Source organism: Chroicocephalus ridibundus, chromosome 4, assembly GCF_963924245.1.
Source record: "Chroicocephalus ridibundus chromosome 4, bChrRid1.1, whole genome shotgun sequence".
Taxonomy (NCBI): Eukaryota; Metazoa; Chordata; class Aves; order Charadriiformes; family Laridae; genus Chroicocephalus; species Chroicocephalus ridibundus.
In genome coordinates, this window is record NC_086287.1 from 14,606,636 (window position 1) to 14,632,958 (window position 26,323).

At 43.9% G+C, this 26,323-nt stretch overlaps 2 protein-coding genes across 6 annotated transcripts; one reads left to right on the plus strand and one right to left on the minus strand.

The window, feature by feature from the left end:
* Positions 1-1,260: 1,260 nt before the first annotated feature.
* Positions 1,261-10,449, minus strand: LOC134515206 (vitamin D 25-hydroxylase). 3 transcript variants are annotated; one of them, XM_063333912.1, is made up of 5 exons: positions 10,188-10,449; positions 7,383-7,524; positions 6,461-6,628; positions 3,333-3,662; positions 1,261-2,050 (listed from the first exon to the last, which is right to left on the minus strand). In XM_063333912.1, exons 1-5 carry the CDS (start codon positions 10,419-10,421, stop codon positions 1,875-1,877), a joined length of 1,050 nt encoding a protein of 349 aa, XP_063189982.1. In that variant the 5' UTR covers positions 10,422-10,449; the 3' UTR covers positions 1,261-1,874. The 3 variants fall into 3 exon arrangements, with proteins under 3 accessions (XP_063189982.1, XP_063189981.1, XP_063189983.1); XM_063333911.1 differs by having other exon boundaries at positions 6,461-7,093; XM_063333913.1 differs by lacking the exon at positions 10,188-10,449 and having other exon boundaries at positions 6,461-6,657; positions 7,383-7,521.
* A 1,305-nt stretch (positions 10,450-11,754) lies between these two features.
* CALCA (calcitonin related polypeptide alpha) lies at positions 11,755-25,007 on the plus strand. Of its 3 annotated transcripts, none has more exons than XM_063332602.1 (4): positions 11,755-11,831; positions 23,109-23,204; positions 23,522-23,653; positions 24,491-25,007. In XM_063332602.1, exons 2-4 carry the CDS (start codon positions 23,119-23,121, stop codon positions 24,687-24,689), a joined length of 417 nt encoding a protein of 138 aa, XP_063188672.1. In that variant the 5' UTR covers positions 11,755-11,831; positions 23,109-23,118; the 3' UTR covers positions 24,690-25,007. The 3 variants fall into 3 exon arrangements, with proteins under 3 accessions (XP_063188672.1, XP_063188671.1, XP_063188670.1); XM_063332601.1 differs by lacking the exon at positions 11,755-11,831 and adding an exon at positions 19,939-20,047; XM_063332600.1 differs by lacking the exon at positions 11,755-11,831 and adding an exon at positions 22,006-22,052.
* Positions 25,008-26,323: the final 1,316 nt, after the last annotated feature.

A 26,323-nucleotide genomic window follows, 5' to 3' on the forward strand; every position in this document is an offset into this window, starting at 1 on the left:
TCTTGCAACCCAGAAGGCAAGCCCAGATACTAACAAAACTCTGGCTGTCTGATCCAAGAGCACAGGGTGGGATACAGGAAGAACTACCCCGAGTCCAGAACTGTAGCACTGAACTCTTCTGGTTGGGATTGCTTCATACTGAAGGCACCTAAATTTTGTAGATTCTACAATTTTTACTTAAACATTTCACAAGCACCCAATACCTACTTTTACAAGTATCCAGAAAAGCCCCTATCTTGACTCTTAAGCCCCACTGTTTGCCAATATCTTAGGAGCAGTTTATTTGCAGCTTTCATGGTGTGCCCAATGCACAGCAATCAGGCTTCCCTCCTTCCTCTCCTTTTTGAATCTTAAATCTTCTCAACAGGCAGGCCGTTATTCAGCAAGAGGAGTAGCCTGCCCACCCTCTTCACAGCACCAGGAACATGTGTTTGAGATGCTCTGCGTGGCACGTGTGGGTCTGACTACCCTCAGGCAAAGTAATTTAATTTGGATCTGCTGCATCTCAAGTCAATAGGCTATTATACAAGTGGACTGGTACTAGCTCTGTTTGATCCTTCTCTTTTGCTGTTTCAAAAGAAGCGAAGCATTTCTTTTTAGTAAAAGCTGAAAACATCGAGTCAGCAGAAAATCATTAATTCCTGCCTTTGAACTTTCCTGCAGCTCCAAGTTGAAGCATAAGCTGTATAAAGAGCAAGGTCTAATATTCAGCCCTGTCCTTAAATAGCTGTTTGCTCAGTGTCCGTTTTGTTCTGAACCCTATTCTGAGGCCCCACTTCTCCCCACACGTTAGGGACAGAACATACTGTATTTAGACTGTCAGGTTCTCCTGTAGGGCCTGTGTGCATAAATCTTGATCTTCCAACAACCATAAAGCAAGAGGTGTCATGATTTAAAAAAAAAATGAAGCTGGCATAAGTCAAGAGTAGCTGGCATGCCTAAAACTTGTGCTTAAAATGCATTTAAAATCTGTTTCTCCCCACCCTACTCCCCTCCCAAAAAGGTCTCTTCTCTGGTTGGACTCATGAGCAGCTTATTTTCTTGACTCGTAGTATATCTGCATGTGACTCCGGTAGCAAAAACGCTGTTTTTTCCAGGCTACTCAGGCAGAGATTAATCATTACAAAATGCTTTGCGTTAGGAGGCAATGGACGACATGTGTCTGGAAATGCAATAAACTGGCAAAAAAGCCTGCTGTAATTGTCAGGCGTATGGCAATAATTGAACACTTTGTATATGTTACTAAATTAAACGTAAGCCATAAAAGTTCTTAAAAGTGAATTCACACAGTTATCTGATTCACTAGAAAATTATGACCAACTGGGAAGATGGGACAAGGAGAAGGGAGGATTAAAATACTTTAACAGACAATTTGTTTGTCAAGGCTGGAAAAGATAGTTTATTCCGAGTTACAGAAATTTAAATAGATACCTTTAAAACCTTTTTGCTATGGAAATTTAATGGAGAATTATAAAGAACAGCTTAGCTGGAGTAATGTAAATGAGATTTCCACAGACAAATCTGAGTATAAACATTTTAAGCCATATTCTCCATGTTTATAAAAATATCCTTTCAAAGTAAAATGGCTTGCTAGGTAATTAAGTATTTAAAAACTGAATTAGAAGTTAGATTCAAAACAGACTTCTGGAGTGAAAACATCAACTTTAAACACAGGTTGTGTTTCATGTTTTTGGTTGAGGGCCTTTTTGTGAAAACCAAGTAAACAGAAACTATTAACTTCTGCACAAACAGTCAGAATTTATCTGCAATTCCTTTAAATTTTTGTTCTTCTGACATGAACACATTTAGAAATAGAAGGCGAAGTGGATCCTCAGCTGCAACTTGGAGCATTGTGCCAATATAGACCCCTCTCTTCACCGTCTTTCCGCACAGATGAGGTACGGCTGCGGTTGTAATGTCATGCCTAACCTTGGTTTGAGATCTGGAATCACTCCATGAGGAAAACACAGGTGAAATCGCTGTAGTAATGAAGTGAAAAACAAAAACATTTCCATTCGAGCTAGTTGTTCTCCAAGACAATGTCTTCTTCCTGGATTGAAAAGAAGGTTTTGAGAAGACTTAAAATGTGTTCAATTACATTTTCACTCTTGTTATGAAAAAAAAAAAAAACGGTCTTGTAGTAAGTAAGAATGACCATTCTTATCCTCTTCTGTAAGAGAAGATAGGTGATAATTTATGGCAAGAAACAGATTTTAAAGAATTTATCCCTCTCACTAGACAAATGCCACTGTAACTAATTCTGTCAAATCAATTTAGATAAACTGTTAGCTACTTTATCTTATCTTGAAACGCCAATCTAGACAGAAGATGTTTTAAAAAAATGATACTGTGAATTTCAGCCTTTGTCCCCTTCTATTTTCTTAATTACATCTACTGCCAATCATTGTTATCTGGCAATCACTATAACTTGGTAAGCAGAAAGATATGAAACAGGTCTGGATAATGCCTTAAAATAATAGTTTTCATTCCGTGTATGACTAGTTACAGGGAGGAAACGTGGCTGTGGAAGACACAGATGAATGGGTAACATCATCTGGAACTGGTAACGTCAAACAGGCAAAAAGAAACATAAAGAATACACAGTAAAGATGGGCTTCATCAAATCTAACTTTGGCCATTTAGAATGTTGTGCATCTATTCCAAGGGAATTGTCTTGTCTTGGCTCCTTCTATTTTTTGGAGAAAAAGCATCCTAGAAACATAAGCAAAGTTCCCCTCCACACAAGGCTATGTCTTTCTATGGACTGTGGAGGTAGCCCTGGCAGTTAGCTTAAACACTCAATTCTTAGGTTGATAATCGTATGTAAGGTAAATTATACCCTCTTACAGGCATCAGAAGACAAATGCATAATGATTTTAGGACTGCCAGAATATTTCCTCAGAACAGAATGCAGTGCTACCATGCTAACCCTCAAGCTAGTTCTGAATAAAATCTGCAATTTCTGGTGCTGCAATTTGAAAGCTGGTTGTGTAAATCCCCTGTATGTAATGAATTTAGCAGCAAATGACTATTAATTGTGAAATGAGTAACACTTATATACTGCAATGATATAAAATTTATAGACTCCTCAGATAAGAAGATATTGTGCTTTTTTTGTTAGTTTATATAATAATGAGCTCATCTATAGAAAAGATACTATGCTAAAATGCATTATGTCCAGAGTGCATTATATTGAATATGTTTAAAATAGCAGTTCCATCAGAACGGTGGATATTTTATATCATTCTATCCATTCCTGATTTATTGCCATCACTTACATTTTATACATTTCTAGATTTATGAAAAGAAACAGTGGAAGGAATCAGTCTTACCTAGAGAAAAAGGAATAAATGCCTCTTTCTTGACAAACTGCCCGCTGCTGTCCAAAAACCTCTCAGGAAAAAAGACTTCTGGGTTGCTCCAGTATTTTTCATCGAAATGAACTGAGTAGAGGTTTGTAATGACTGTAGTGCCTTCAGGAATAGAGTAACCACGCACAACAGTATCTTTGGAAGTTGCGTGAAAAATACCTAGTGGAGCTATATTACAGAATCTTAGAACTTCATGTAGAACGGCCTCAGTGTACGGCATTTCGCATTTCTCTTCTAAGGCAGGCATTTTGTTTGGGCCAATGACTAAATCGATTTCTTTTTGAACTTGACCTGTTAGGAATAGGAATAAAAGCTGATGTTTATTGTGTAATATCCTTCATCTTTTAACTTAAGCTATAAAATACATACTTTTAAAAGAATACCGAAACATAAAAAAATCTTATATAAACATAGTAGCTTATAAGCTTTTAAATTTTGATTCTATATTCCTTATCCTGCTAGTAGGAATTAGTACTAGTATATATACCAGTAATCTTCATTTCAAAAGTAATTACTCTCAGTAAAATCGTATTTTAACATACTTTTCTTTGCTTGTGTATACTTTTATTTCTGGAGCTCTTCAAAACTAAAGAAACAAGCAAAAGACTGCAAAGATAAAGTACGTTAAATACTGGAGTGAACACAGGTAACGCTGAAGTTAGCCACCTGAACTTGTCTAATTCTGATATGATTCTTTAGAATTGTCGCAGTGGAAAATAATTCACTCTTAAACTGAAAATATCTTATACAATACAGTGTGAGTTAAGAGGGATGTGAGTCCAAATTTAACTGAAAAGGAACAAATTCAATCACTGGGGTTTTTTTAAGCTGTTTTTAAAATTAACTTCACAGGTTATTTAATTAATCTCAAAGGCATTCAAACTGCCTCTTCTTTCTTGATACACTTTCTTTGTTGAAACTGCCAAACGGCTCCTAACTAAAACAAAGCTGGACTTCTGCAATTCGTGTGGAACCAGTAATGAAAATCTGGGAAATGTCAGAAAAATTCCACCAGAATCACCAGGTCTTTCAACCTGAGACGACAATGTTTCACATCAAAATAAAGAGGTGAAAAGCAGCTTTGTGAAAGTACGTTCTGTGATGTAGTGGTGCTATCAGTGTATATTGTAATACTTGGACAGAAAAAGTCTAAATAAATGAAAGGTAACGGTAATTTTAATTTTTATCCAGATCAATTGATTTTGAATACCAATTCAGAAACTCGTGGTATCACAGCACCTGAGATCAGAAGGTTATTTTAGGTGAGTGGATCTCTACAAAATCAGCCAGTGCATACGAGACACAAAACTTCAAAGTTTTCTTGATCTTTATTGAAAAACAGTATCTTGGTCAGATCTTAATCGAGAAGGAATAAGGATGTTCTTGTTTTAAGATATGAATGTTATTTTTGAGCCAGGACAGACTGATCAGAAACTTTAAGTGGGCATTTTCGCATTTGGACTTTTTATATAATTTAAAGCATAAATATATCCTATTGACTAATTATGGCACTTAATGTATTTTAACTAAAATATGGACAATGTATACATGCTTCCTGAAACTTAAGGACCTATAAAATCAAATTCTATTTTTTTCATTTTATGAAATGTTTTTCTTTTTTGGTAGACTTCCTTATTATACTGTGTAAAGCATCCAGATGAATCAGTGGAATTCAGAAGCATAAAAGCAACGTTTAATTTTTTAAACCCATTTGTTTAAAATGGTCTGAAATGTGCTGGCTGGTTAAAAATAGCAATTGCAGTTTCAAGCTTCCACAAAAAAAAATTATTGGCTGTACTTAGTGAGCTGAAGCTACATATTTCTCTTAAATATGTCCCTCAAAGTTGTTAAAATTAACAACTTAAATCCTGTTAGATCTTGCTTTTAATCCTAGGCTAGAAGAAAGTTTTCCTATTTTTTATTCTTAAATCGGTTTCCTCATGTTCAATTAATTAATCAACTAACTAAAATAGCTGAGTAAATGAAAATAAGAAAATATGTAAGAGGTTACGGCTCTCAGGAGATATTTGAGCGAACTTTGGTTCTACTTGCTTAGACAGACATTTTAACCAGCTCACTGAATATGGGACTTAAAATAATGATAAAAAATAGCAATAAAAGCGCTTCGGCATCAACTTCTTGATTTAATCTGAATGATTTTCACTGTTTATAGCATGTCAGGCCTTGACATACATTATCATCATATTTTATTTTCATTTTTTTCCAAGTAAAGCTGTATTTACGTTAAACATAAGTATAAAATTTGATCTCCACTTTTAAAATAAGAATTACTTTTTGCCCACCCATTTTAAATTAAAAATTATTCTAGCTGGGAAAATCAGAAGGTATAGTCATGCACCTACTACCATAAGAAGAAAATATAATCTTTCATATGTAAAGATATCTGGTTCCTATGCAGAACTTCAGCTCGCAAGAGCCTTATAGCTACGGGTATTGCTGCTAACCCCATTCTGAAATGACGATGATGATGGTCAAATTGACGTTAGAGCAACGTTCTTCTTACTTCAGAATGACTGTAACACTTATTTTTAAATGCTATTTTTGTACTTCCAAAAGTATAAATATACATGTCTATAATAGGTAAATCTATTGTGAACTGAGGCACTTAAGGATAAAAAGAAATTGTACCTAAACTGTGAACCACAACCTGATTTACGTTTTTGCTGATGCTGTGACATTTTTAATTTAACTTATTAATTTCATATTTAATTACATTTGCTTATAATTAACTATATAGATCAGTATATCTACCAACCAATACAACACATGGCAACACTAAACTTAAATATATTAAACACTTTATTAAAAACATTAAAGCTTCATAAAAATATATTTACAAAATAATACGCTAAAACGTTATCATACTTGACTTTTGATATCCTCTTCATCTGCATATAAAATAAGATTTTCACATCTGTCTGTAGTATGTTTGGTAAATGATACAATAGAATAATATAGATAAACTTTCCTTTTGGGTTACGACTAAGGATCACAGCACCACTTCCAAAAAGCATTTTAAATTTGCAATAGGAAAGCGTGTCAGTTCCTGAAAATGTCAAAGTTCTTACCTTGAATGTTTGGATAAAGTGCCATAAATAACACTGCCCATCTTAAAACATTTGTTGTGGTTTCTGTCCCAGCTATGATGAGTTCTCCAACAGAGAAAATTAAGTTTTCTCTTGAATATGTAGACTCCGGATCATTTTCATTGCAGTCCATCTCATCTAGATATGCATCTACAAAATGTCGAGGTGACTGAGGCTTCCTATTTTCAGAGACACGTTCAATAAGCTCATGAAGAAAGTCATAGACTTCAGCTGCATTTTTAAACAGCTGCTGGTGTTTCCCAAATGGCAAGATACCAATCCAAGGAAAAGCATTATATAAAAATACAGAAGCACTAGCAGCTAATTCAATATTTTCACTAAAAATCTCAATCATGTGCTGAAATTCAGTATCTTCGTACGTAAAACGTTCTCCAAAAATAATCAAATTAGTAATGTTTGAAACAGCATTTGTTATCAAGTGCTTAATATCAAATGCTCTGCCTTTGTACGTATCAATGGCATCAAGGAAAAACATAGATTCTTCTGAAATTTTGTGTTCAAAGGACCTTTGACCATATCCAAAAATTCGAAAGGTATTTACAGCTAATTTGCGATGTTCTGTCCATCCTCTGCCATATTTACTGTTCAGTAAGCCTGAAAAAATATTTTGACACAGTATTTTATGCAACGCTTTATTTCCCCCCCCATAAGATAATAAAAGAAAAAGATAATAAAATTAGTTAACAAGACAAAAAATTACACACATCTTGCTATGGAACATAGTCCGAGAGTGACAATCCTTTCCAAATAATATCTTTAAGGAAGTATTTTATGAAAGGAGATAAATAAGTACAGAAAACGGCTAAAGCAAATGTTTCATGTGATTACAAACCCATCTATTGGACAAAAATGACATTTTAATGTAAAAGACATTAGCACTTACCTCCCATGTTTGTGAGCTTCTTAAACAAGGGAAGAGATGGTCTATCTGCAAAAATTTCACTTTGATGAACGAGGCATTCTTTTACTGCATCATAGCCATTCAGTACAATTGCAGATATACCTCCAAGATCGAGACTGAAGATCTTTGCAGGGGGGAAAAAATAATTAGAATTGTAACATGCCATTAAAACCAAATCTTAAGAACAAATAACGAAACCAAGTAAAAACAAGTAATAAAAAAGTGAAACAACACTAAACATCCATGCCAAATACAGACTTGTGTAAACTTCAGTAGGGCATACAGGTAACCGGAGGTGATACAACTGTGGCATTACACAGTAGAATCCGTTGTGAGCTGATTTACCATCAAAAGATAGAGTAAATTAGCCCACACTACAGTCTGTGCTTTGCGGTGCACCAAAAGTGACCAGCTCTCCAAAGTAAGGACTGGGGATGCTTTCATGTAGTCATTAAAAAATGTGAATTTGGTATGACAATGCATATTTTTCAGAAAAAATGTAGTCCCTTAACATTACTAGATATTAGTATAAGTATGTGTAAGTATATATAAGTATGTACTTGTAAGTACATAACTAGATATTATTAGATATATAGTTTTTATATAAGAACTAGAAATGAAGTACATATATTGTCTACTTTCCTAATTTGCTGAGACTGTTTCCACAGGAAGGAGGAAAGCTTTACTACCGTATCTGCTCCTCCTCTCTGCCTTAGTAAAGGTAAATTCCAATAGCTTAATTTGGTTAAGGGCACTAGGACCGAAGCTATCATGAAGACTTCCAACATGTCACTTAGCAATGGCAGACACAGAAGTGGTGTCAGTTGTGAAAACCACCACGCTGCACCCAGTCCTTTCCATCTCCGAACCTGGACGCCAGTGTACTTTGCACAGGCGCCCAAAGAACCATCAGATGATAGAAGTGAGAGCCATGATGACATCCAACAAATGATGGCACAGCCCAGATAGTCCCATCTTCTGTTTCCAGAAGTGGCCAGCACTCGATGCCTTGAAGAAAGACGTGATACATCCTGCAGAAGGCCCATGCAGGATAAACAAAATGAAAACCTTAACCAAAGTTTTAAAAATTGAAACTGAGACTAAAGATTGAAATCCTATATCCCTTTCCATTCTTTTCTTAGCATTATAAATTTGTATTTTTAGCTACACAAATCTCTAGTTTTTCCTTCATCTCAGAGCAGTTGACATCCACGATATGAAATAATGTTAGCCTAATTATGCATTCTGTGACAACTGGGTTGTCAGCAAAGGGGCTGTCCCTGGCGGTATTTAAGACATGTAGACATGGCACTTAGAGACACGGTTTAGTGGTGGACTTGGCAGTGTTAAGTTAACAGTTGGACTTGATGATCTTAAGGGTCTTTTCCAAACTAAATGATTCTATGACTATTTCGTTTTAGCAAACTTGATATTTTCACTGTTATAATGGCTCTTCTTTTTTATGGGACAAGAAAACACTCCTGATGTATTTCTGCAAACCATTTGTGTGTTTTGTATACTTTGACCATAGCTTATTTTTAAAAAAAATGTAATTTCATTGTATTTTTCCAGAGCCCCCCAAATCCTGATCTGCCATCTTCAAGTTCCCTCAAATTCTGCAGGACCCTTTCTGACAGCAGGTGACTGGAACCACATACAGCATTCCAGGCAAGTAGAAAGCCTAGTCCACTAGATGACATGTTTTCCTTTCTACTTCCATTCTACTTGTCCTAGTATTTTGCTTGAAACACATTTACTTTTTTCTATTGCCAAAGCACAGAGGTGTTATAAACACTCTGGAGATGTACAGGCATGCCGAACAACTACCAAAACGTGTGTGTTTATGTCTGCGTACACACACACACACTTACAAATGCTAACACCTGCCTGCCTTCCCCTGCTAGATCGTCTGGGCTTAATTTTTATGAAGCTTGTAAGAACAGATCAGTTGTTTGAAACCAGTCAATTGAAAACAAACACCTGACATACAAGAAAGTACGAAAAAAAAGAAAAAAATCCATTCTTGCATAGTTATACTAATTGACTGTAAGTAAATATTCTAAATAGCCACTGATGGTACTTTGAAGCAACACGTTTTCAGCAAAAATGTTGCATTATCCAAGCACCTGCTATTTGGCTGTTGTAATTTTGTTAGTTTTAAGCCCTTTTGGCATGTCCAGGAGTTGCGGATGCGAGACAAGCCGGTTACTTGCATTTGCGGCAGGACAACCGTTTGAATATTGTACCAAAAAAAATTTAAATAAATAAAAAAGCAAACGGCAGGCAAGCAGACAGCTCCTCCCCGCCGCTGCCGGCCCCGGGAGGGAGCGCTGCCCCAAGAGAGGCGACAGCTCCTCTCCTCCGCCGCCGGTCTGCGCCCGCTCCCACGGGAAGGGCTGACCGCAGCACCGCTTCTCCCAAAAGGCTCTTCAGCCCCAAAGCCCTGCGCTCCGGACCCCGTTACCGACCGGGTACCGGGCCCCTTCCTCTGCTCCCGTTAGCCGGCGGAGGTGCTCCGCCCCCCCGCCTCCTCCCCGGGGCGGCCGCCCCCGCCCTGCTGCTCCTTCCCCGCCGGGGCGCGGGCACCGAGAGCCGCTGCGGGCCGGCGCCAGGCGGCGGGACCGCTCCCCGTGCTGCCGGGGGGGGCTCCGAGCGCCGCGGCAGCCCCGGGACGGGGACGCCCCATCCGGCTCCCGCTTCCTGGGGCTGCCCGCCCCGCCCCGCCCCGCCCCGCCCCAGTCCGCCCCGCTGCCGGGGAGGCGGCAGAGGCCGCCGGAGCGGCGGTACCTGCCCGTGGATCTGGCTCTGCCGCCGCATGTAGACGTGCGGCTGCTCCGCGCCCAGGGCGTGGATGTTGCCGATGAGGGGCAGCCCCGCGGGGCCGGGCGGGAAGCCGGGCGGCCGCCGCTGCTTCAGCAGCTGCCGCACCACCAGCGCCAGCAGCAGCAGCAGGAGGAGGGCGCAGGCGCCGCCGCTCGCCGCCGCCGCGCCCGGGCCGCTCCCCGCCGCCGCCGGCCACATCGCACCGCACCGCCGCCGCGCCGCTTCCTCGGGCCGCCGCCGGCCCGCCGCCCTCATTGGGCGGTGGCAGCAGCCCCCCGCGCTGATTGGCCCGCGGGGGCTCCGCCTCGTGCGTCAGGCGGGGCGGGACGGCGCGAAGCGGCGGGGCCCGGCGGGGCTGGTGGTCGCGGCGCCGCCCGCGGGAGCCGCGGCGCTCGGGGTCCGCCCGACTCGGGCCTAGCGCTGGGAGGCGCTGGGAAGGGGCTGGCCTCCGGTGACCTGGGGGGATGCAGAAAACGGGTCTCGGTTCTCGCGCAGTTTGTCTTTTTTTTGACAAAAGTTGCACGCTTCAGGTTGATGAAGTGATGAAAAATCACTGCCGGCTGCGTGCTTGAAAATAACTTCCGTACGTTGACCGTGACAACTGAGAAAAGTCACAAGCAGTTATTTGCTGGTTGCTAAGTCTCTGTGCAAGCAAAAATCCGCAGTTTTGAGATGTCTTTCCCAGAGCCAGACTTTCCCAGTCTCTCCCAGGCTCTCCAGCCTCTTCTGGGGAGCCCCGAGGCAGTAAATCCCATTGTGTTTCCTTCTCTGTCCTTTCCAACCACAACACAGGGAATCTGACAAACTTGTAGGTGGCAGCTTCTCATGTGGCCAAGCTGTAATTCCCTGTACTGCACAGCCTGACCTTGGCCATCTCACCCGGCCATTGGCAATGCCAGGGGGCTGCAGCGGGCACTGAGAAAGGGCCTGGCGTCCCTGCGCTGGTGGGCAGCTGAGCACAGGAGGAAATGTCCCCAACGCATGTGACCAAGCAGCAAGGAAATCACAAACATAACGTGCAAGGGCTATGGTTACTCAGCAGGATGATGCCTCAGGGAAGAGGGCTTGAGTAGCTGAAGAGACTGAGATAATTTACTGCAGAGCTAAGAAATGTGACATCCTGCTAAAACACTTTATGAAAAAATCCATTTTCTTTCCACTCGTGCTGTCTTTGCTGTTCCATTACTGCTGTTTTACAAGCAATTTTAGGCATACGAGAAGAATTCCTGCCCTGTTAAAATTTCTATGCTATATGATTTGCAGCTTGAGATTTTTCTTTTGTTGAACTCAACTGAGTATCTCTACATAGACTCATAAAAAAGTTGTTAAGACCTAAACCGATAAAGAATTTATGCTAATGAATTCCGTTAATAACCTGACTGATCAAAATGCATTACGTACTTAATAATCTAACCCTTGAATGTTTAATTCTCAGTACATTCCTGTGATGGGACATCCTGCTTCGAGTGTGGTGGTACTGACACTGACCTGAGAGTACATGGCACAAAAGCTGAGGAGGGCCCCAGATGCTGCTGGGAAGTCAGATAGTCCGAGAGCTCAACACGGCAATGGCCATTGCTTTGAGAGCGCAGAGAGGAGTTAAGAGCTGTGAGTACAACAGGGTAACAAGAAGGGGAGCTGGGAAGTGACAAAGTGTAGCTTTTTTGGCTGTCAATCGGGCTGCAAAGCATCTGTGAGGCTTCAGGGGAATCAAACTGGCTGTCTGGGTGCCTCCTGAATAGGGCACAAGGCTATGAAGAGTCAAAAGAACAGGATTCAAAGAGTGTGCTTGCTCACATTTGCCTAGGATGGGCAGATTGAGAAGGAAAGATAAATGTCGTGTATATTACAGAACAATACACCAGTAACTTTTAATGAAGGCAAGTGCAAAGATTTCCGGTTCTCTCAGGTGATGTTGATGCCCGTGTGTTGTCATGCACCGAAGGCTGGCTGGGCTGGTTGGCTGGAGCAGGGTCTGTGCTGGTTTCCATGTATCAATGCAGTGAGAGACTGATTTTCAGGCACATCTTCATGCAATGAGTAATCAGTTTTACTTGCCTCAGGATCTTTCCTTGTCCTCGCTGCAAAATGCCTTGTAAAGCATGTGCCAATGCCATCGTCCTATATCAAAATCTTACCCAGTTTGTCAGAATACAAGGAAGTGGCTTGAGCACTGATGGAAGTTTATTTTTTTCATTCTTCGTCCAAGTTATTTCTTCATTCTTTCTTACTGTATGATACTACCTGGTGTCTTGACTGAATTACTCGGTCCATACTTGCAAAAAGCATCACTATTGCAACGTCAGTGCCGTGAGATTTCTCACCAGAAAGCACAAGAGATTCAGGACCTCAGCTTGGCTTCAGCCAGAGGCAGAATGAGGAGAAATGGCCAAGGTTTAAAATAAGATGTACACTGTGCTTAAGCAGCTGTGCTGAAACATGGAAACTCAAACAGATTTAAACTTAATTACTTACACACATTTAAACAAAGAGGGGGGTCTCCAAACACTTTAGCTCAGCATAATCAGGTGAGTTAGAGGTGCACAGACTAGCTGGTCAGAAAACATTTCAGAACGGTGTGAGAATGGCTAATTCACAGCCTACAGACAATTACACAGAATTAACTTGCAAGATGAAATTGCTGTTCATTATATTGGGAACAGAAACATTAACGTGCCAGATAAATCATGCAGTTATGGTGTATGGTATGGTGTATACGCGTATGGTTATTACCGCAGTCTCAGTCAGAAGGATGTAAACCGTTTACGTACATAAGCTTCTGTCTTTGGAAAAAAGAGGTTGGTACTTCTTTCTCCTCACCCCTCATCCCCCTGATAAGATGATACTTGAATAGTTCTCAAAGTGTAAGAGGAAACACAGGAAGAGGTACTATTGCTTTGATTGATTGTTTGATTTTTACTGCTTATCTTCAATGTTCTGTTATTTAAGTGTGTAATACTTCACATGCACCCAGTGTTTTAGATGATTGTGATTTCTACTACATCTGTGTAAGAAAAGAAAGGAAACGTGATTGATGGTTTTAGCAGCAAGCATTTTGAAGGGGAAAACCAGGGGGGGGAAATAGCATAGAAAAGACCTAAGAAGAGAAAAAAAGATCAGAGGAAAAGTCCAAATGTTTGGCTAAAAAGGAAGGAATAGACTTGTATGGAGGGAAAAAAGCAGACCATATTTGACAATTATCTTCAAGCAGGGGAGAGAACAGCCAAAACTGCCCTTGCCGTAGTGTTTGAACCTCGGGGATGGAGAAGAGAAAGTGGTTTTATCCACTGCAACAGAGGAAGAGAAACTGAAGAGCGTGATTGCAGAACAGTAAAATCAGTTTTGTTCAAGCCAAATGTGAAAAGGTGGTGAATCAGCCAAGATTAAAGATCCGAGAAGCTCTAAAGGATGCATGATTAAATAGAGGAAAAATACCAGCATGGATAAATAGGACTGAAAGTTGTCAAAAGTAAGATATAAATAAACCGTTGTGGACAGATGAAATTACTTAAGAATGCAGGTTTAGGGATGCAAGACTCCAATGGCTATCCAAGGGCAGGATTCCTTGCCAGTTTCTGACTGATTTTTTTATTTTTTTATTTTTTTAAATTTCATTCCTTCAGAAGTGTGGGGGCAGCTTTTGCTGAATTGCTTCTTTGGGAAGGTTTTACTTATCTTAATCATGGATGATCAAATGAGTAAACTCATAGGATGAGTAAAGGTTTTTGGGTTTTAATTATAAAAAATGATGGCTGAGTAAAGAACCCCATTAAAGCACATATCTTTATTACATTCTAAAACATTCTAGTCACCAAAATTTACAGTTTGCTGTAAGGAGAAGTTGGAGGAAATCAAATAACAGGAAATGATTGTGTTCCTGTCTTCTCAAGAAAGGCAGAAAGAAATTCTTTGACAGGGAGTAACTACGCATATATATACGTAGCTTTGACTTTTGAAGAAATATACTGACAGATGTGGCTGTTCGTTTAGTAACAATATTAAGGTCCTGATGATAACTCTATTACACTCTTGGGAGAAAAAATAAGTAGTTTTCAAGTTCCATTAAATGTCTCACAAACTTGTATTCAGCTACAATTTGAAACAGTCCTTGGCTTCCTTACTCTTTAGCATTGCCATCATAGAATCCAAAATCATAGAATCATCTAGGTTGGAAGGGACATTTAAGATCATTGCTGTACTTCTAGAAAACAAGGTAAACCTTTATCAGGCTAAAGTGCTTCCACTCCTGTAATAATATCTCTTTCCCAGTGAAGTCATGCCATTATTTATAAAATGTCATACAGGAAAACAACTTCTTTAGAGCCAGAAACATAAAGATTTTGCTCCTTTTCTTTGAGGGTGGGTCAGGGAAAAGATAGAGATCTGTATAGATGTATGTAAAACAGGCATGCTTCTCATTGAAATAAATTTCATAAGCCCGCTGACAAAGGTTGGAGTCACGTGCAGATGTTATCTGTTACACTCACGCAGCTCTTTTTAACACACCTATAGCATCATAGTGAATGATTAATTTCTAAGTTACGCCTATCTCCTTAGCTAAGCCTTTAATGATGTTGGTGCTTTGTAGATTTGCTAAAACATAAAAAAAAACCACCTCATGTTTTGCCTTGTGAATTTGGTGATCGGTTGCTGAAAAAAAACCATTTCCTTAATCATGATCCTACTGTGCCTGAACAGTTTAGATTTGTCAGGCACACCCAGAAAATTATGACACTGGCTTAAAGACTGTAACTTCAAAAATAGTTTTGGCATATTTTATTTGTTGGCTCCTTCAGAGTTTACTTAGGTCAATTTTATGCATAAATATAGAAATTTATCTTTTTAGTTGATAGTCTCATATGACTATTGGTTCCCAGAAACTCTGCTGTAGCAGAGAAACTCTGATTAGCAAATATGATGTCGTAATAGCACTATTTACCAGCACTGAAAGGAGAGTGATCTTTTTTGGTCCCCAATTTAGTTGAAGGCACAGACTAAATTGTTGCCTTTGCACAAGTTTCTTTTGTCAAGCATCGAACAACGGAAGAGCCAGCTGAGAAACGACCCCACCCGGTCCTCCTCGCGCAGAGGGCAGCACTGGGAACAGCAGGCATGTGCAGCTGTAGTACCGAACAATGCCGGGGCAGCTGAATGGTCCTACAAGGGACTGATAAAAATACCAGGTTACACTGGGGCTTATTCAGACCTCAGTACTACCAAGACAAAGAATAAAATGATGATGCGGGATCTTCCACCCTTCTTATATCCTGTAAAGAACGAGCATGGGATTACCTTGAGGATTTAGGATATAGTTTCTCACCATATTTTTGCTGACATGCTCTGATGACATGTAAGATAGTAGCACTTGTGCAAGCAATCAAATCAAAGTTTTATAATTATGCTATTGCTTAACAAGGTTAGTTTTCTGTTCTGAGGTTGTTTTCCAGGTAAGGAGTTTGTTTGGCTCCTATCCTACCTGTAGAATGCATAAAACTGAAGGGGAAATAGGTGCCAATTTTGAGGTTTTTTCAGAGTGAGATTCTCCTCCACAGTTCATCCCCTTTGTGCTACCCTGGTCACGCTGCGAGTCTGACCCTGGCTGTATTTGGTAAGCTGCCAGTTCCTTTTGAGGGATTCCACTTGTCAGCCTACTGGAGGTGCAGCCTGGGACAGAAATGGGTCTGGCTGGAGCGCGTCTTTGAGTTTTGCCAGTTGTCAGAGGGTGGGAGTGTGTTGCCAGGTACCGTGAGATAGGGCTGGAGCCCCTGTGACCCTGCTCAGGGGCTGAGCTGCAGTAATACAGGACTGAAGGTGACAGAGCCATAGCCAGCTTCTTGGTCTGCCCCTTCTGCCTTGCTGAGCAAACCTCAGTGCAGGACAGCGGGACCCAGTTTGTTTTAAAAGATTATTTCACACTGGATTTTGACTACGTACAGGGAACTGCTCCAAAAACTACTGAGCAAAAAAGCTCAGTGGGAACATTTCTATGAAATTAAAACAATGCAATACTGATCTGCTGTTTAAAGTGTCTTCCCTATGTCAGTCTGGAAGCTTTCCCAAAGCATTTTGGAAGAAAATTTGCTTTCAGACTGATTCATAGATTACTCAGTAATTAGTTCAACAGCAATTACACTTTCTCAAAAGTAGTCACTGAAGCAGCCTAAATCCAGGTTTAATGTTCCTTAAAAAGGAAATACTTCAGTGTTGGGATCTCTATCCGTTTTCTGGTTCTCAGGATAAGTACCGCATTTTTATAGAAAAGAGGCTCTCATTTTTGGGCCAAATTCAAGCTGAACTACAAGATGGATAGGTAAAATATTATTTGTGTGAATAACCTTGATGTGAGTTTATTCTAAATCTGAATATGGCCTTTTGGTGGCTATGGAAGCAGAATTAATCAAAGGGTTAGACCAACTGGATGTAAGTTTTGCAAAAGCAAATGCTAACAAAGTTTGGATGGTAGGTAAGGTGTTATGTTTCAGAGTTTAAGCCAGTCTCTAGCTTTTATAATTATAGAATCACCTAAATTGGAGGTGAAAGATACGAAGAGAGCATATGTTCCTTCCCCAGAGCATAACAACTATACATGTCATTCCTGACAGATGTTAGACTACCATGCCATAAAACCCTCCAGTGAACGATATGCCATAACTGCAATGCAACCTATTCTTCTATGTCATTAATCTCAATTGTAGAAAGCTCGTTCTGATGTGTGCTATCTCCTTTTTTGCCTTTTAAGCCCATATATATTTCTTGTTTGGATTAGAGTACCACAGCGTAGATTATTACTGCTTCATGGCAAGTATTTATATTTTTGTTACCACATTTCTCCATAGTCTTTCCTTCTGTTAACCGTTTCCCCGATCTTTGAGTCTGTTCTCCTAAATCATGTTATGGGATCTCTTGATAACTCTTACTGGTATTTGTCTGGACTTTCTCTAACTTGTCTCTTTGAGGTACCCAAACAGAGTACACTAGCAGATCTAGATCTTATCAGCAACAAGTCCAGCGTAAGGATTACCTCTGGGGCCTTAAATACGATACTCCTGTTGATATACAGCTTGCTTTTACAACAGCATGAAGTTGTTAACTCTGGCTTAGCTTTTATCATTTTCTGCAGAACAGACTGCAGTGAAACGTTAGAAAGATGCTTTGACAGGAGCTCAGTCATGCTTCCTTTCCCCCACGTGGCTTGTAGAGTCTTCTTAGGTAGTAGTGTTTTCTGGCCACTCGTGGAGACAGGATCCTGAATTAGACAGACTAGGCGTAGGCATCCACCAGAAACACAGATAAGTAACTCCCCAGCTTCTCTTTGTAAAGAAAAATCACGTGATATTTAGAGCTGATTTTGCCATGAAATGTCCTTATCTGCAAAAGGCTTAATAAGGTGCTATGAAGAACAAGCATAGAGAGAGCAGAGACCCCGATCATGCTCACCTCCCTCATGAAGAACTTACCATGTCTGTGGATCGTGGCATCGTCACTGTCTACCCTTTCTTTCTGGTAAGGTCCTCTCTTGTCAGATATGAACCATTCTTGGGACTGGAAATTTTGTCTGTGCAGCTCACAGTCTTGTCTGTCCTGAAGACATTTTATCATTGTACAAAAATCTCAACATAGTATATAAATGTGACATTTTTGTTTAAGAGCATGTCATCTGTTAACATTTAAGATCCTCACTGCAGTGCCTATGGCTTGTTGACATAGTGGCAATATTTACAGTAGAAAAAATGGTTGCACTTTAAAATGTATTTGTTAAATAATAGTGAACAGAAGAAGTTGTATCTAGTGTAGAGAAAGAAACTATCTTTAAAATAGGACAGATTTTTCTTATTGCCTACAAATTTAAATACATTTCTTTGAAGAGGAAATTCCTTTTACTTGGGGCTGCAAGTTGCATGAGATAATCTGATTTCTTAAAAAAATAACAAAATCCAGCCATTCTGTAGCTCTTCATTTCATCTGCTTTGAATCTATACCCATTGATTATTTTACCTAATATATTATCAGTCACTGAAAACAGCAGAGCAAGTTCCTTGGAACAGATTGTTTCGGTAAATATCTTGCTATACTAGTGCAGTGCTCTTAAGTACCCCTCTGTGCTAGTTTTTCCATGAATGCTTAAGCTCTAGTTTTGGATTTATCTAGCAACAGGAGACCATTACCCTGTGAAAATCCTGTACCTTTTCTCACAGCTTCAAAAATAGACAAACTGGTCTTTGGAACTCTTTGTACCCGGTAAACTGTATTTCTTCTCTGTCTTACATATAAGAGAAGAGGGGTTTGCAAAAAGAAAATATAGCTGGTGAGACCACATGACGTATAGCTGAGGGAAAAAAATAGGACAAGTGTTCCAGCTGGGAGTCCCTCCATTAGCTCTGGCAAGGAGCAGCCAAAGTGCTTGCCAACATCCAAGCGCTATTTCATCTATATGTGCACAAAAGTAGATCTATTGGCATTCATACCTGTTGCTTTAAATTTACGTTTCTTCCAGTGAAAGCTTAAAGTAGCAATGTTGGCATCTAAAATCCTGTACTCACTGCATCCTACAGGCTCCAGCCCCAGGCTGAGTTGCGCTGGCAAGAGAAGGGCTTGAACTGACTGGAATCAACCACAAACTGAAATATAACTTTTTCCTCCCTGAAGAACTGAAATATGCTATTCCAGCAGAGTCGTCTGGATTTTTTAAGGTTAAAACAGGAATATTCTATGTGGACCAAGGAGTAGATAAATCCCAAAAGGAAATGCAAACGATTAACTGTTAACATAGGAAGAGGAAAGGTACAGTGTGGTTAGAGGGAGAGAGAGAGAGAAATGTCTGACTGGAAGCCTGGTCATGTAAGTTCCTACACTGTATTTCTGTTGGTGTAGCTGTGCCAGTCATGTTAAAACAGCACAAGTGATGTTGAGCCGTTTCTTTAGGTACTACCCAACGTTTGTAAATGCAACGGCAGAAAAACTAGCTTAAAAATCAGAATAGGAGTCGTGGAACCGGGAGAGATTTAAAATCCAATACTTAAAGTCCTTCTCCCGGGAGGATTCCCCTGATGAGCGTACGTGCGATGGAGCTGCTATTTAAAACGAAATTTTAAATTTGTCTGTGCAGGGGAGAGGAGGAAGCCTGCCGGGGAGGGCAGAGGCGAGCGGTGCCCGTGAAGCGAGCTGCGGCAGCGGGCAGGAGGGAAGCCCCGGGGCCGGGGGCGGGGGGGCCGCGGCGGTGCGGGCACCCCTCACCCGCGCTCCACCAGCGCCTGTGGCGGGGCGAGCCCAGACCTCTGCGGGCACTTCACTCAGAGCCTCCAAATCGTGGTTGTGGGCACGGAGCAAGCTCGGACCCGTCACAGCCCCCCACGCTGCGCACTTAACGCCCTGCCCCCCGCGCCGTGCGGCCGTGCGCTCCTTTCCCTCCCGTCACTGCGGGCCGCAGGTGAGCTCGGCCGGTCGGAGCGCACGACCGCCCCCACCCCCGAGCTTTTCATATAAAGCTACGAAGGTGTTTTAGGAAAAAAAAAACAACAACCAACCAAACAAAAAACCAAACCAAAACAACAACAACAAAAAACGCCCCACTACTTATCACCTGAAAAAAAAAACAACGAACAACCCCAAAACCAGAACCTAACCCCCAAAAAACTAAACGATTTTGCAATCGCCGTTCTGCAAAACGAGCGCGGAGAAGTTGCGCGGCCCCCGCCGGCGCGCCGCCCCCTGCCGTGGGAAGGAAGGGGAAGCCGAGCGGGTGCCGGCGCCCCGAGAGGCTGACAGCGAGGGGCAGAAGAGAAGGAACCCTCATCGGGCCATCGCTCGCTCGCGTGTGGTTCTCAGTATGTTCGTGTTCCTCTTTAAATCTCACGGCTAAAATCGCATCAACAAAACATCACCCCCCCCGCGGTTCTCCCCAACTTTATTCACCTCCCGGTGAAACACACGATTCCTGCCGTCGGGAGCGACCCGCGTCATGGGCTTCTGCAAAAGCATAAACGAAGGAACGCCGGGAGGTCCCCCGGAAAGCTCCCCCATCCATTTTAAGCAGGGAAAAGGGAGATCTCGCCGCCCTCGGCACCTGTCCCGCGGTGCGCAGCGGCCGCGCAGCGTGCGCGGGGCTCCGCTCACCGCGGCGTCTCCGCCGGCGGCGGCCGCAGCAGCGCGGCACCGCCGCTACTCACCGCTGCGGCGGGCGGTGCCCGCGGCCGCCGGGAACGACGAAGGGCCACGGCGGTGCAGGGAAGCGCGGCAGGGACGGGAGCGGGCGGAGCCGCGCCACGCTGGGGCAGGGGTCCCGGGGACGGTCAGCGCGGCCCCCCCTTCTGCAGCCGCCGTCCCTGCGCGACCCTCCGCGCGGCCCATTGCCCGCTGCCGGCGGCTGCCGGGGCTCGGGACAGGGCTTGGGCATTCCCTCCGCCGCGGCGGTACGCACCGGCGGTGCCTGCCGGTGCCGCCCCACGACTTAGGGCGGGGAGGAAAAGCGCTCCTTGCCCCCGTCTCTCGGTGGAAGGGCTTTCCGCGCCCAGCCGCTGCAGAGCGCGCCGCCTGGCCCGCTTCTCCCCCGCCTTCCCCCGCCCGTTCTGGCGGGTAGCAGTTGTCTCCCACCCCCGTGGGGGGTCGCGTCTCCCCGGGGCGCGGGCAGGGCGGCCGCCCGCGCCGGTCCCCCCCCGCCGGGCTGGTACTCGCTGCGCCTGGGCAAACACGCCGCCTGGGCAAACATCCTGCGCGGGCAGGTGCTGCGCCGCCGCGCCGTGACAAAGGGCCCTCCGCGGGTGATGCATGGGGCGGCGGGCAGCTGCCCGGTAATCCCCGCCGGCGGGGCTCAGCGCTAGACCGGGGGGAGGCGACCCCCCCCCTTCCCCGGTGCCTCCTTCCGTGCACTGAAAGGTGCTGCACCTGCCCGTACAGAGGTGTGCTATTTTGGTGATGGTGATGATGGTGACGATGATGATGGTGGTGACGATGATGATGGTTTCCTCGAGGACCGCGGGGTCACGCCGCGGACCAGTGGCGGGGGAGGCGGTGCGGGCGCCCGGCAGGGCACAGCGCGGAGAGCGGCTCGCTGCCGCCGCGGGGCTGCTCGCAGGTGCCAAGAGCCCCTCGCTCCGGGGAGGAGCGGCGGGGTGCCGGCCGCAAGCCCCCCCGTCCTCTGCCGTGGAAGCGAGGGGGTCCGGGGGTGCACCCTTCGGGCAGGGGTCGGCACTGCCCCGCCCGCCCCGGCCGCAGGCGCGGCGCCCGGGGAGGCGGCGGCCGCGGGCGCTGCCGTGCGTGGTGCCCCTGCCCCGCTGCACGCGCCGTCCGCCCCCTGCCCCCGCGGGACCCCCCCAGCTGATGGGGTGCCGGGGAGGGCGGCTGGCTACAACCGGGCTCCCCGCTGAAGCCGCGGCGGCTGCCGGGCGAGCAGGGAGGGCGGCCCCGGCGTGGGGTGGGGGGAATCCCGGGGAGGGAGCGGCCCCGCTCTGCAATGCGGTCCCTCTGCTGCAGAGGTCGCCACGCGCGAGCGATCCCGCGGGGAAGCGGGGCCGGCCCGCGGCCGCGCCGCGTGAATGGCCCCCCCCTTCCCGCAGTGCCCCCGGCGGCGCCTCGCCCCCCGCTAGATTTTTTTGTGAATGGGACGCTCACGGAGCGGGGCATGACGTCACCGCCGAGCCGGGCTTTGGCGCCCAATGGCGGGCCGGGCTCCGCCGGGCGGCCGAGGCAGTGATTGGCTGGCGGGCCCGCGCGGGCGCCCACGCAGGTTGCCGCGGCGGCAGGTATAAAGGGGAGCCGGCGGGCAGTGTGCGGTACCGCGGATTGGCGGCGCCAGCGGCACCCTCCTGCGCACCGCACAGCCCCGCACCGCCGGTAAGCGCCGCCACGGCTCCCTGCGTGAGCCCCGTTTCTCTCCCGGGGGTGCGGAGCTTTGCACGGGGTCGTCCTGCCTCCATTCACGCGTATGCGCCTGCCCACGCGTGGGCAAGGAAGCGAGCCAAGGACGGCGGGAGAAACTTACACCTTGGTCTCTCCCTTCCCTTCCATTCCGGTGTGGGGTGTCCGGGCGGGCGTGCAGGACGGCTCTCCGTGCAAAACCCTCTCCGGTGGCCGGCTGGGTGCTCCGCCGGCGCTGGGCACGGTCCGGGGCGCCCCGTGGGGAAGGTGCCTTGTCGTGCTGGTGAGCCCTGTCGAGAACTGGGAGGTGGCAAAAATGAAGCTGATGTGGTAGTTGGTGATGTGGTCGTTTGAGTCGCTCACGCTGATGCTATGAGAGAGAGAGGTGTATCTCAAGGCAGATATCTTCAGTTTTATATCTATTACTTATTTATTTACAGGCTTTGTTCTTGTGACTAATTTTTAACTTACCATTTTCTGGTTTCAGAGTAGAAATATTTATCGAAAAATTAAACAATTTAATTCTTATAGTGTAATCTGAACTGGGATATTAATGTGCTAACTGCCAAGAAGCAAGCAGTTTCAGGTGAAGTGCTAACAGTGGCACTTCATTCTTAAAAATATTAAATGCTTGCCACCTCTTTTTTTTTTTTCCTGTGATTCTTATTGCATAGCGGTGCCTATCCATTTTGGACACACTGAATGGAATGTTGTGTGCAGTAGTGAGAGGAATGTGTCTTCCACCAATTTGAGGGAAAGTCTGCATTAAGTTGAATGCAGATAGGTATACAGAACTGCAGCTCTTAAAAGCTGCATTTTTATCCCCTGTAATAGTGCTAAGTTATTTTAAAATTCTGAGAAAACCGAAGCACAATAGCAATAATTGAAAGAAATGGAAAGGCAATATTAAAAAAAAAAAAGCTGTTAGTGTTTGTGTTACTTGTGGCTAGGAAACAATGACCTCTTTAGTAGATCTTACAGGACTGAGAGGGTTGGAAAACAGCCATTGCTTGATGTACCTCTTTGTTGTAGAGAGGAAATCATGGTTATGCTGAAGATTTCATCTTTCCTTGCTGTTTATGCCTTGGTTGTGTGCCAGATGGATAGCTTCCAGGCAGCCCCAGTCAGGTAAGAGGCTGTTCCTGTTGCTGACTGCTATATTTGAATGGTAGGAAAATACTTAAATTCTTTAGAAGTCTAGGAGGGAAACAGACTATAGCAAATGAGAAAGCTGTCTTTTTTTTTGACATTTTTGTCAATGTAATTACTTTTTGATTGCTTATATAAAACACCTAATGCTGTGCATCCGGATGGTTTACATAGTCACACCAGTAAAAGACACTGCCAACGACACGCAGTAATGTGTGACAAACCCCTCTCTCCTACGCACGGCCCTCTGCAGCAGTCCGGGTTTTATTCATCCTCTTTCGCTTGCCTCTGCACAGACCTGGCTTGGAGTCCGTAGCAGACCGAGTGACGCTCAGCGATTATGAAGCGCGGAGGTTATTAAATGCGCTGGTGAAAGAGTTCGTACAGATGACGGCGGAAGAGCTGGAGCAAGCCTCTGAGGGGAACAGGTAAGGACTGCGGTCCTGGGGTGGGAGAAGGGCGATGGGGGGAATGTGCAATGCGGGGAATATGATGTGTTTGATATTTAGCAAAAGCCACCTGAGCAGACCCTCTGCAGGTCAACATTTTTTTTTCTTTTCTTGGGGTTATGGCTAACTCTGGTCACCAAACCGGTAAGGGATGATACTGCAGAGAGACTTCCTAGTGTTGGTATCGGGAGAATGGCTTCCGCCTAGTTAACCTGCTTCTGTCTGTCTTTTCCAACTGAAAGTGGAGGGCGATTTGAGCTTGAATGAGGGGGTTGTGTTAAAATATGGCAGCAAAAGGTATGTCTTCCTAGTGGGAGCATTAGGGGACATTCAGTCACTCTTGGATTCTCTGTCGTGAAAGTGCATGCTGTTGTAAGGCATGGAAAGTCCCTGGCAGAGGGGAAGTCTTCCTCCTAATGCACGCAGCGCCACTCTCCCTCCATAGACCCAAGGCATGCAAGTGCATTTGCATTATCCTAACAGGATTTGTATTGCAAAGCATGGCGGTGATGTATGAGAGACTGAACAGCATGCTGAATACGTGGGAAGTAAAACTTCCTGACGTCTGACTATGAGCATCCAAAAGGCTAATGAACTTACTTTTCAGCAAAGTTGAATTAATTGGAAAAATAGCATTTTCCTCCTTAATGCATTTGTATGAACTTTCCTTGCATGGAATGTGATGTGGAGGGTTTGGTTTTTTTATTATTATTTTTTAAGTTTCCTAACTGTAGATATTTATGCGGGGAAGAAATGCATGGACATGCATGTTTGAGATTACTTTTCCTTTGGGCATGTTTTTTTTCCCCCCTGCAGCCTGGATAGACCTATTTCCAAACGCTGTGCCAGTCTGAGTACTTGTGTGCTGGGCAAACTGTCTCAAGAATTGCACAAATTGCAAACTTACCCTCGCACTGACGTCGGGGCTGGAACTCCTGGCAAGAAACGAAATGTGCTGAGTGACCTGGAACACGAACGCTATGCAAACTATGGGGAACCCCTAGGAAACAACTAGACATGCTTATTTCTCCCCTTCTCCCTTTTTTTAACCTGATGCATGTGGATCTAACTTTGATTGCTAACTTTGCTATGTTCTTTTGATTCTGTTTTTGACAGAGAATGTTTGAGATGGACCTAATGTTAGGAAGACAGAGAACATAACATGCATACCAAGCTAGGGGGGGAAAATAAATAAATAAAAATGAACAGCACTGCCTTGACATTTCAAATGATTTTCTTAGACCCTAATCAAAAAAAATTCTAAACAAGGCTCTCCATTTCTGGCTGCTAAATGTACAAGTAGACTCTTCTTTTGTGCTTGCCCATGCACTTGTTCAATAAACCTATTTTTCTATAAGGATTAGATCTGCTTGGTTTAATAACTTGTTTTAGAATGTGATATTTCTAGATAAGCCTTGAAAAATTTTACAAGTTTTGTCTTAATATTCAAGAGGGGCAATGCCAGTAATTCTAGGAAGTTGAAAGAGAACTTAGAAATTGAAGTCACACACACACACACATATATATATAAAAATATACACTGATGTAATTGGGCATGCATGCAATCCTGTTAGCAAGAATCCTGAGAAGCAAAGGTATCAGGAATGGCTCACACAGATTTGTTCAAACAAACTAGAAATGTAATCCTGTTTAAAACTGGGTACTGAATACTTCCAGGTAAGAATTTCGTGTTCTTTTCTTTTTCCCTTCTTACTCTACAATAGGTCTTTAAGCTAGTATATTTAAAACTCGGGTGTCTTTAAAATACTTGTAATAATTCAAGACAATATAATGTAGGTGAATTGTGAATTAAGAGACAAAACCAGATTTCTTTACAGTTCTTCTGTTGTAGCACTGCATCTATCAGAGGCCGGTTCCAAAAAATTGTCATTAATGTTATGAACAGTACTTGTTCTTAACATTAATAAACTGTCTTGTAATGATTATCTGAAAAAAATCCTTCCTACTGAAAGTCATTGTTTCAGTAGAAAACTGCTGAGGCGAGGACTGTGTGAGTGCATATGCCTTTAAGTCCTCCATCTAGCAAAATTATTAGCTGTAGGCTGAACTCTGAGCACAGAACTAATCCTGTCGAGTGTGTGAAGTGCTGTAGCAGGCAGAGCTCTAAGTGTAGGAAAGAGGGGTTTCCACTAAATACATGGAAGGGGTATGTTTGTGTGGTTCAGCTCTGAAAGCAACCACACTGGCAATGCTCCTGTTGTCAGTGGTGCCAGGATTTCATGTGTTTTCTGGGCATTGCGGAGCATGGGTGTTGAAGCGAGAAGTTAAAGATCAGTGTCTGCTACTGTCCTTCAGCAGCACTACAAACAGAACACAGATCTGAGCTTTTGGAGGAAGTGGGGAATGGTTAAATGCTCCAGACCTGAACCTCGTCTCCACCTCTCTGTTGGTCATAGCGACTTGCTGGAGGCAAGCAATGGTTTGGGCATTGCTGAAAATCTGGCTTGGCTTTGCCTTCAGTCCAGTTGCCCAAGAAAGGGAGGGCTTGGCCACCTCTTGTAAACTGAGGTTGACCCTTAGAAAAATGTGAAGACTCAACTTTTAGAGCTTATAAGCTGTGCACACAAAAGTTGCAAATGCCTGCTGCGCAGCAAGCCTACTCCTTTTATAGAAAACATCCCTAGGCAT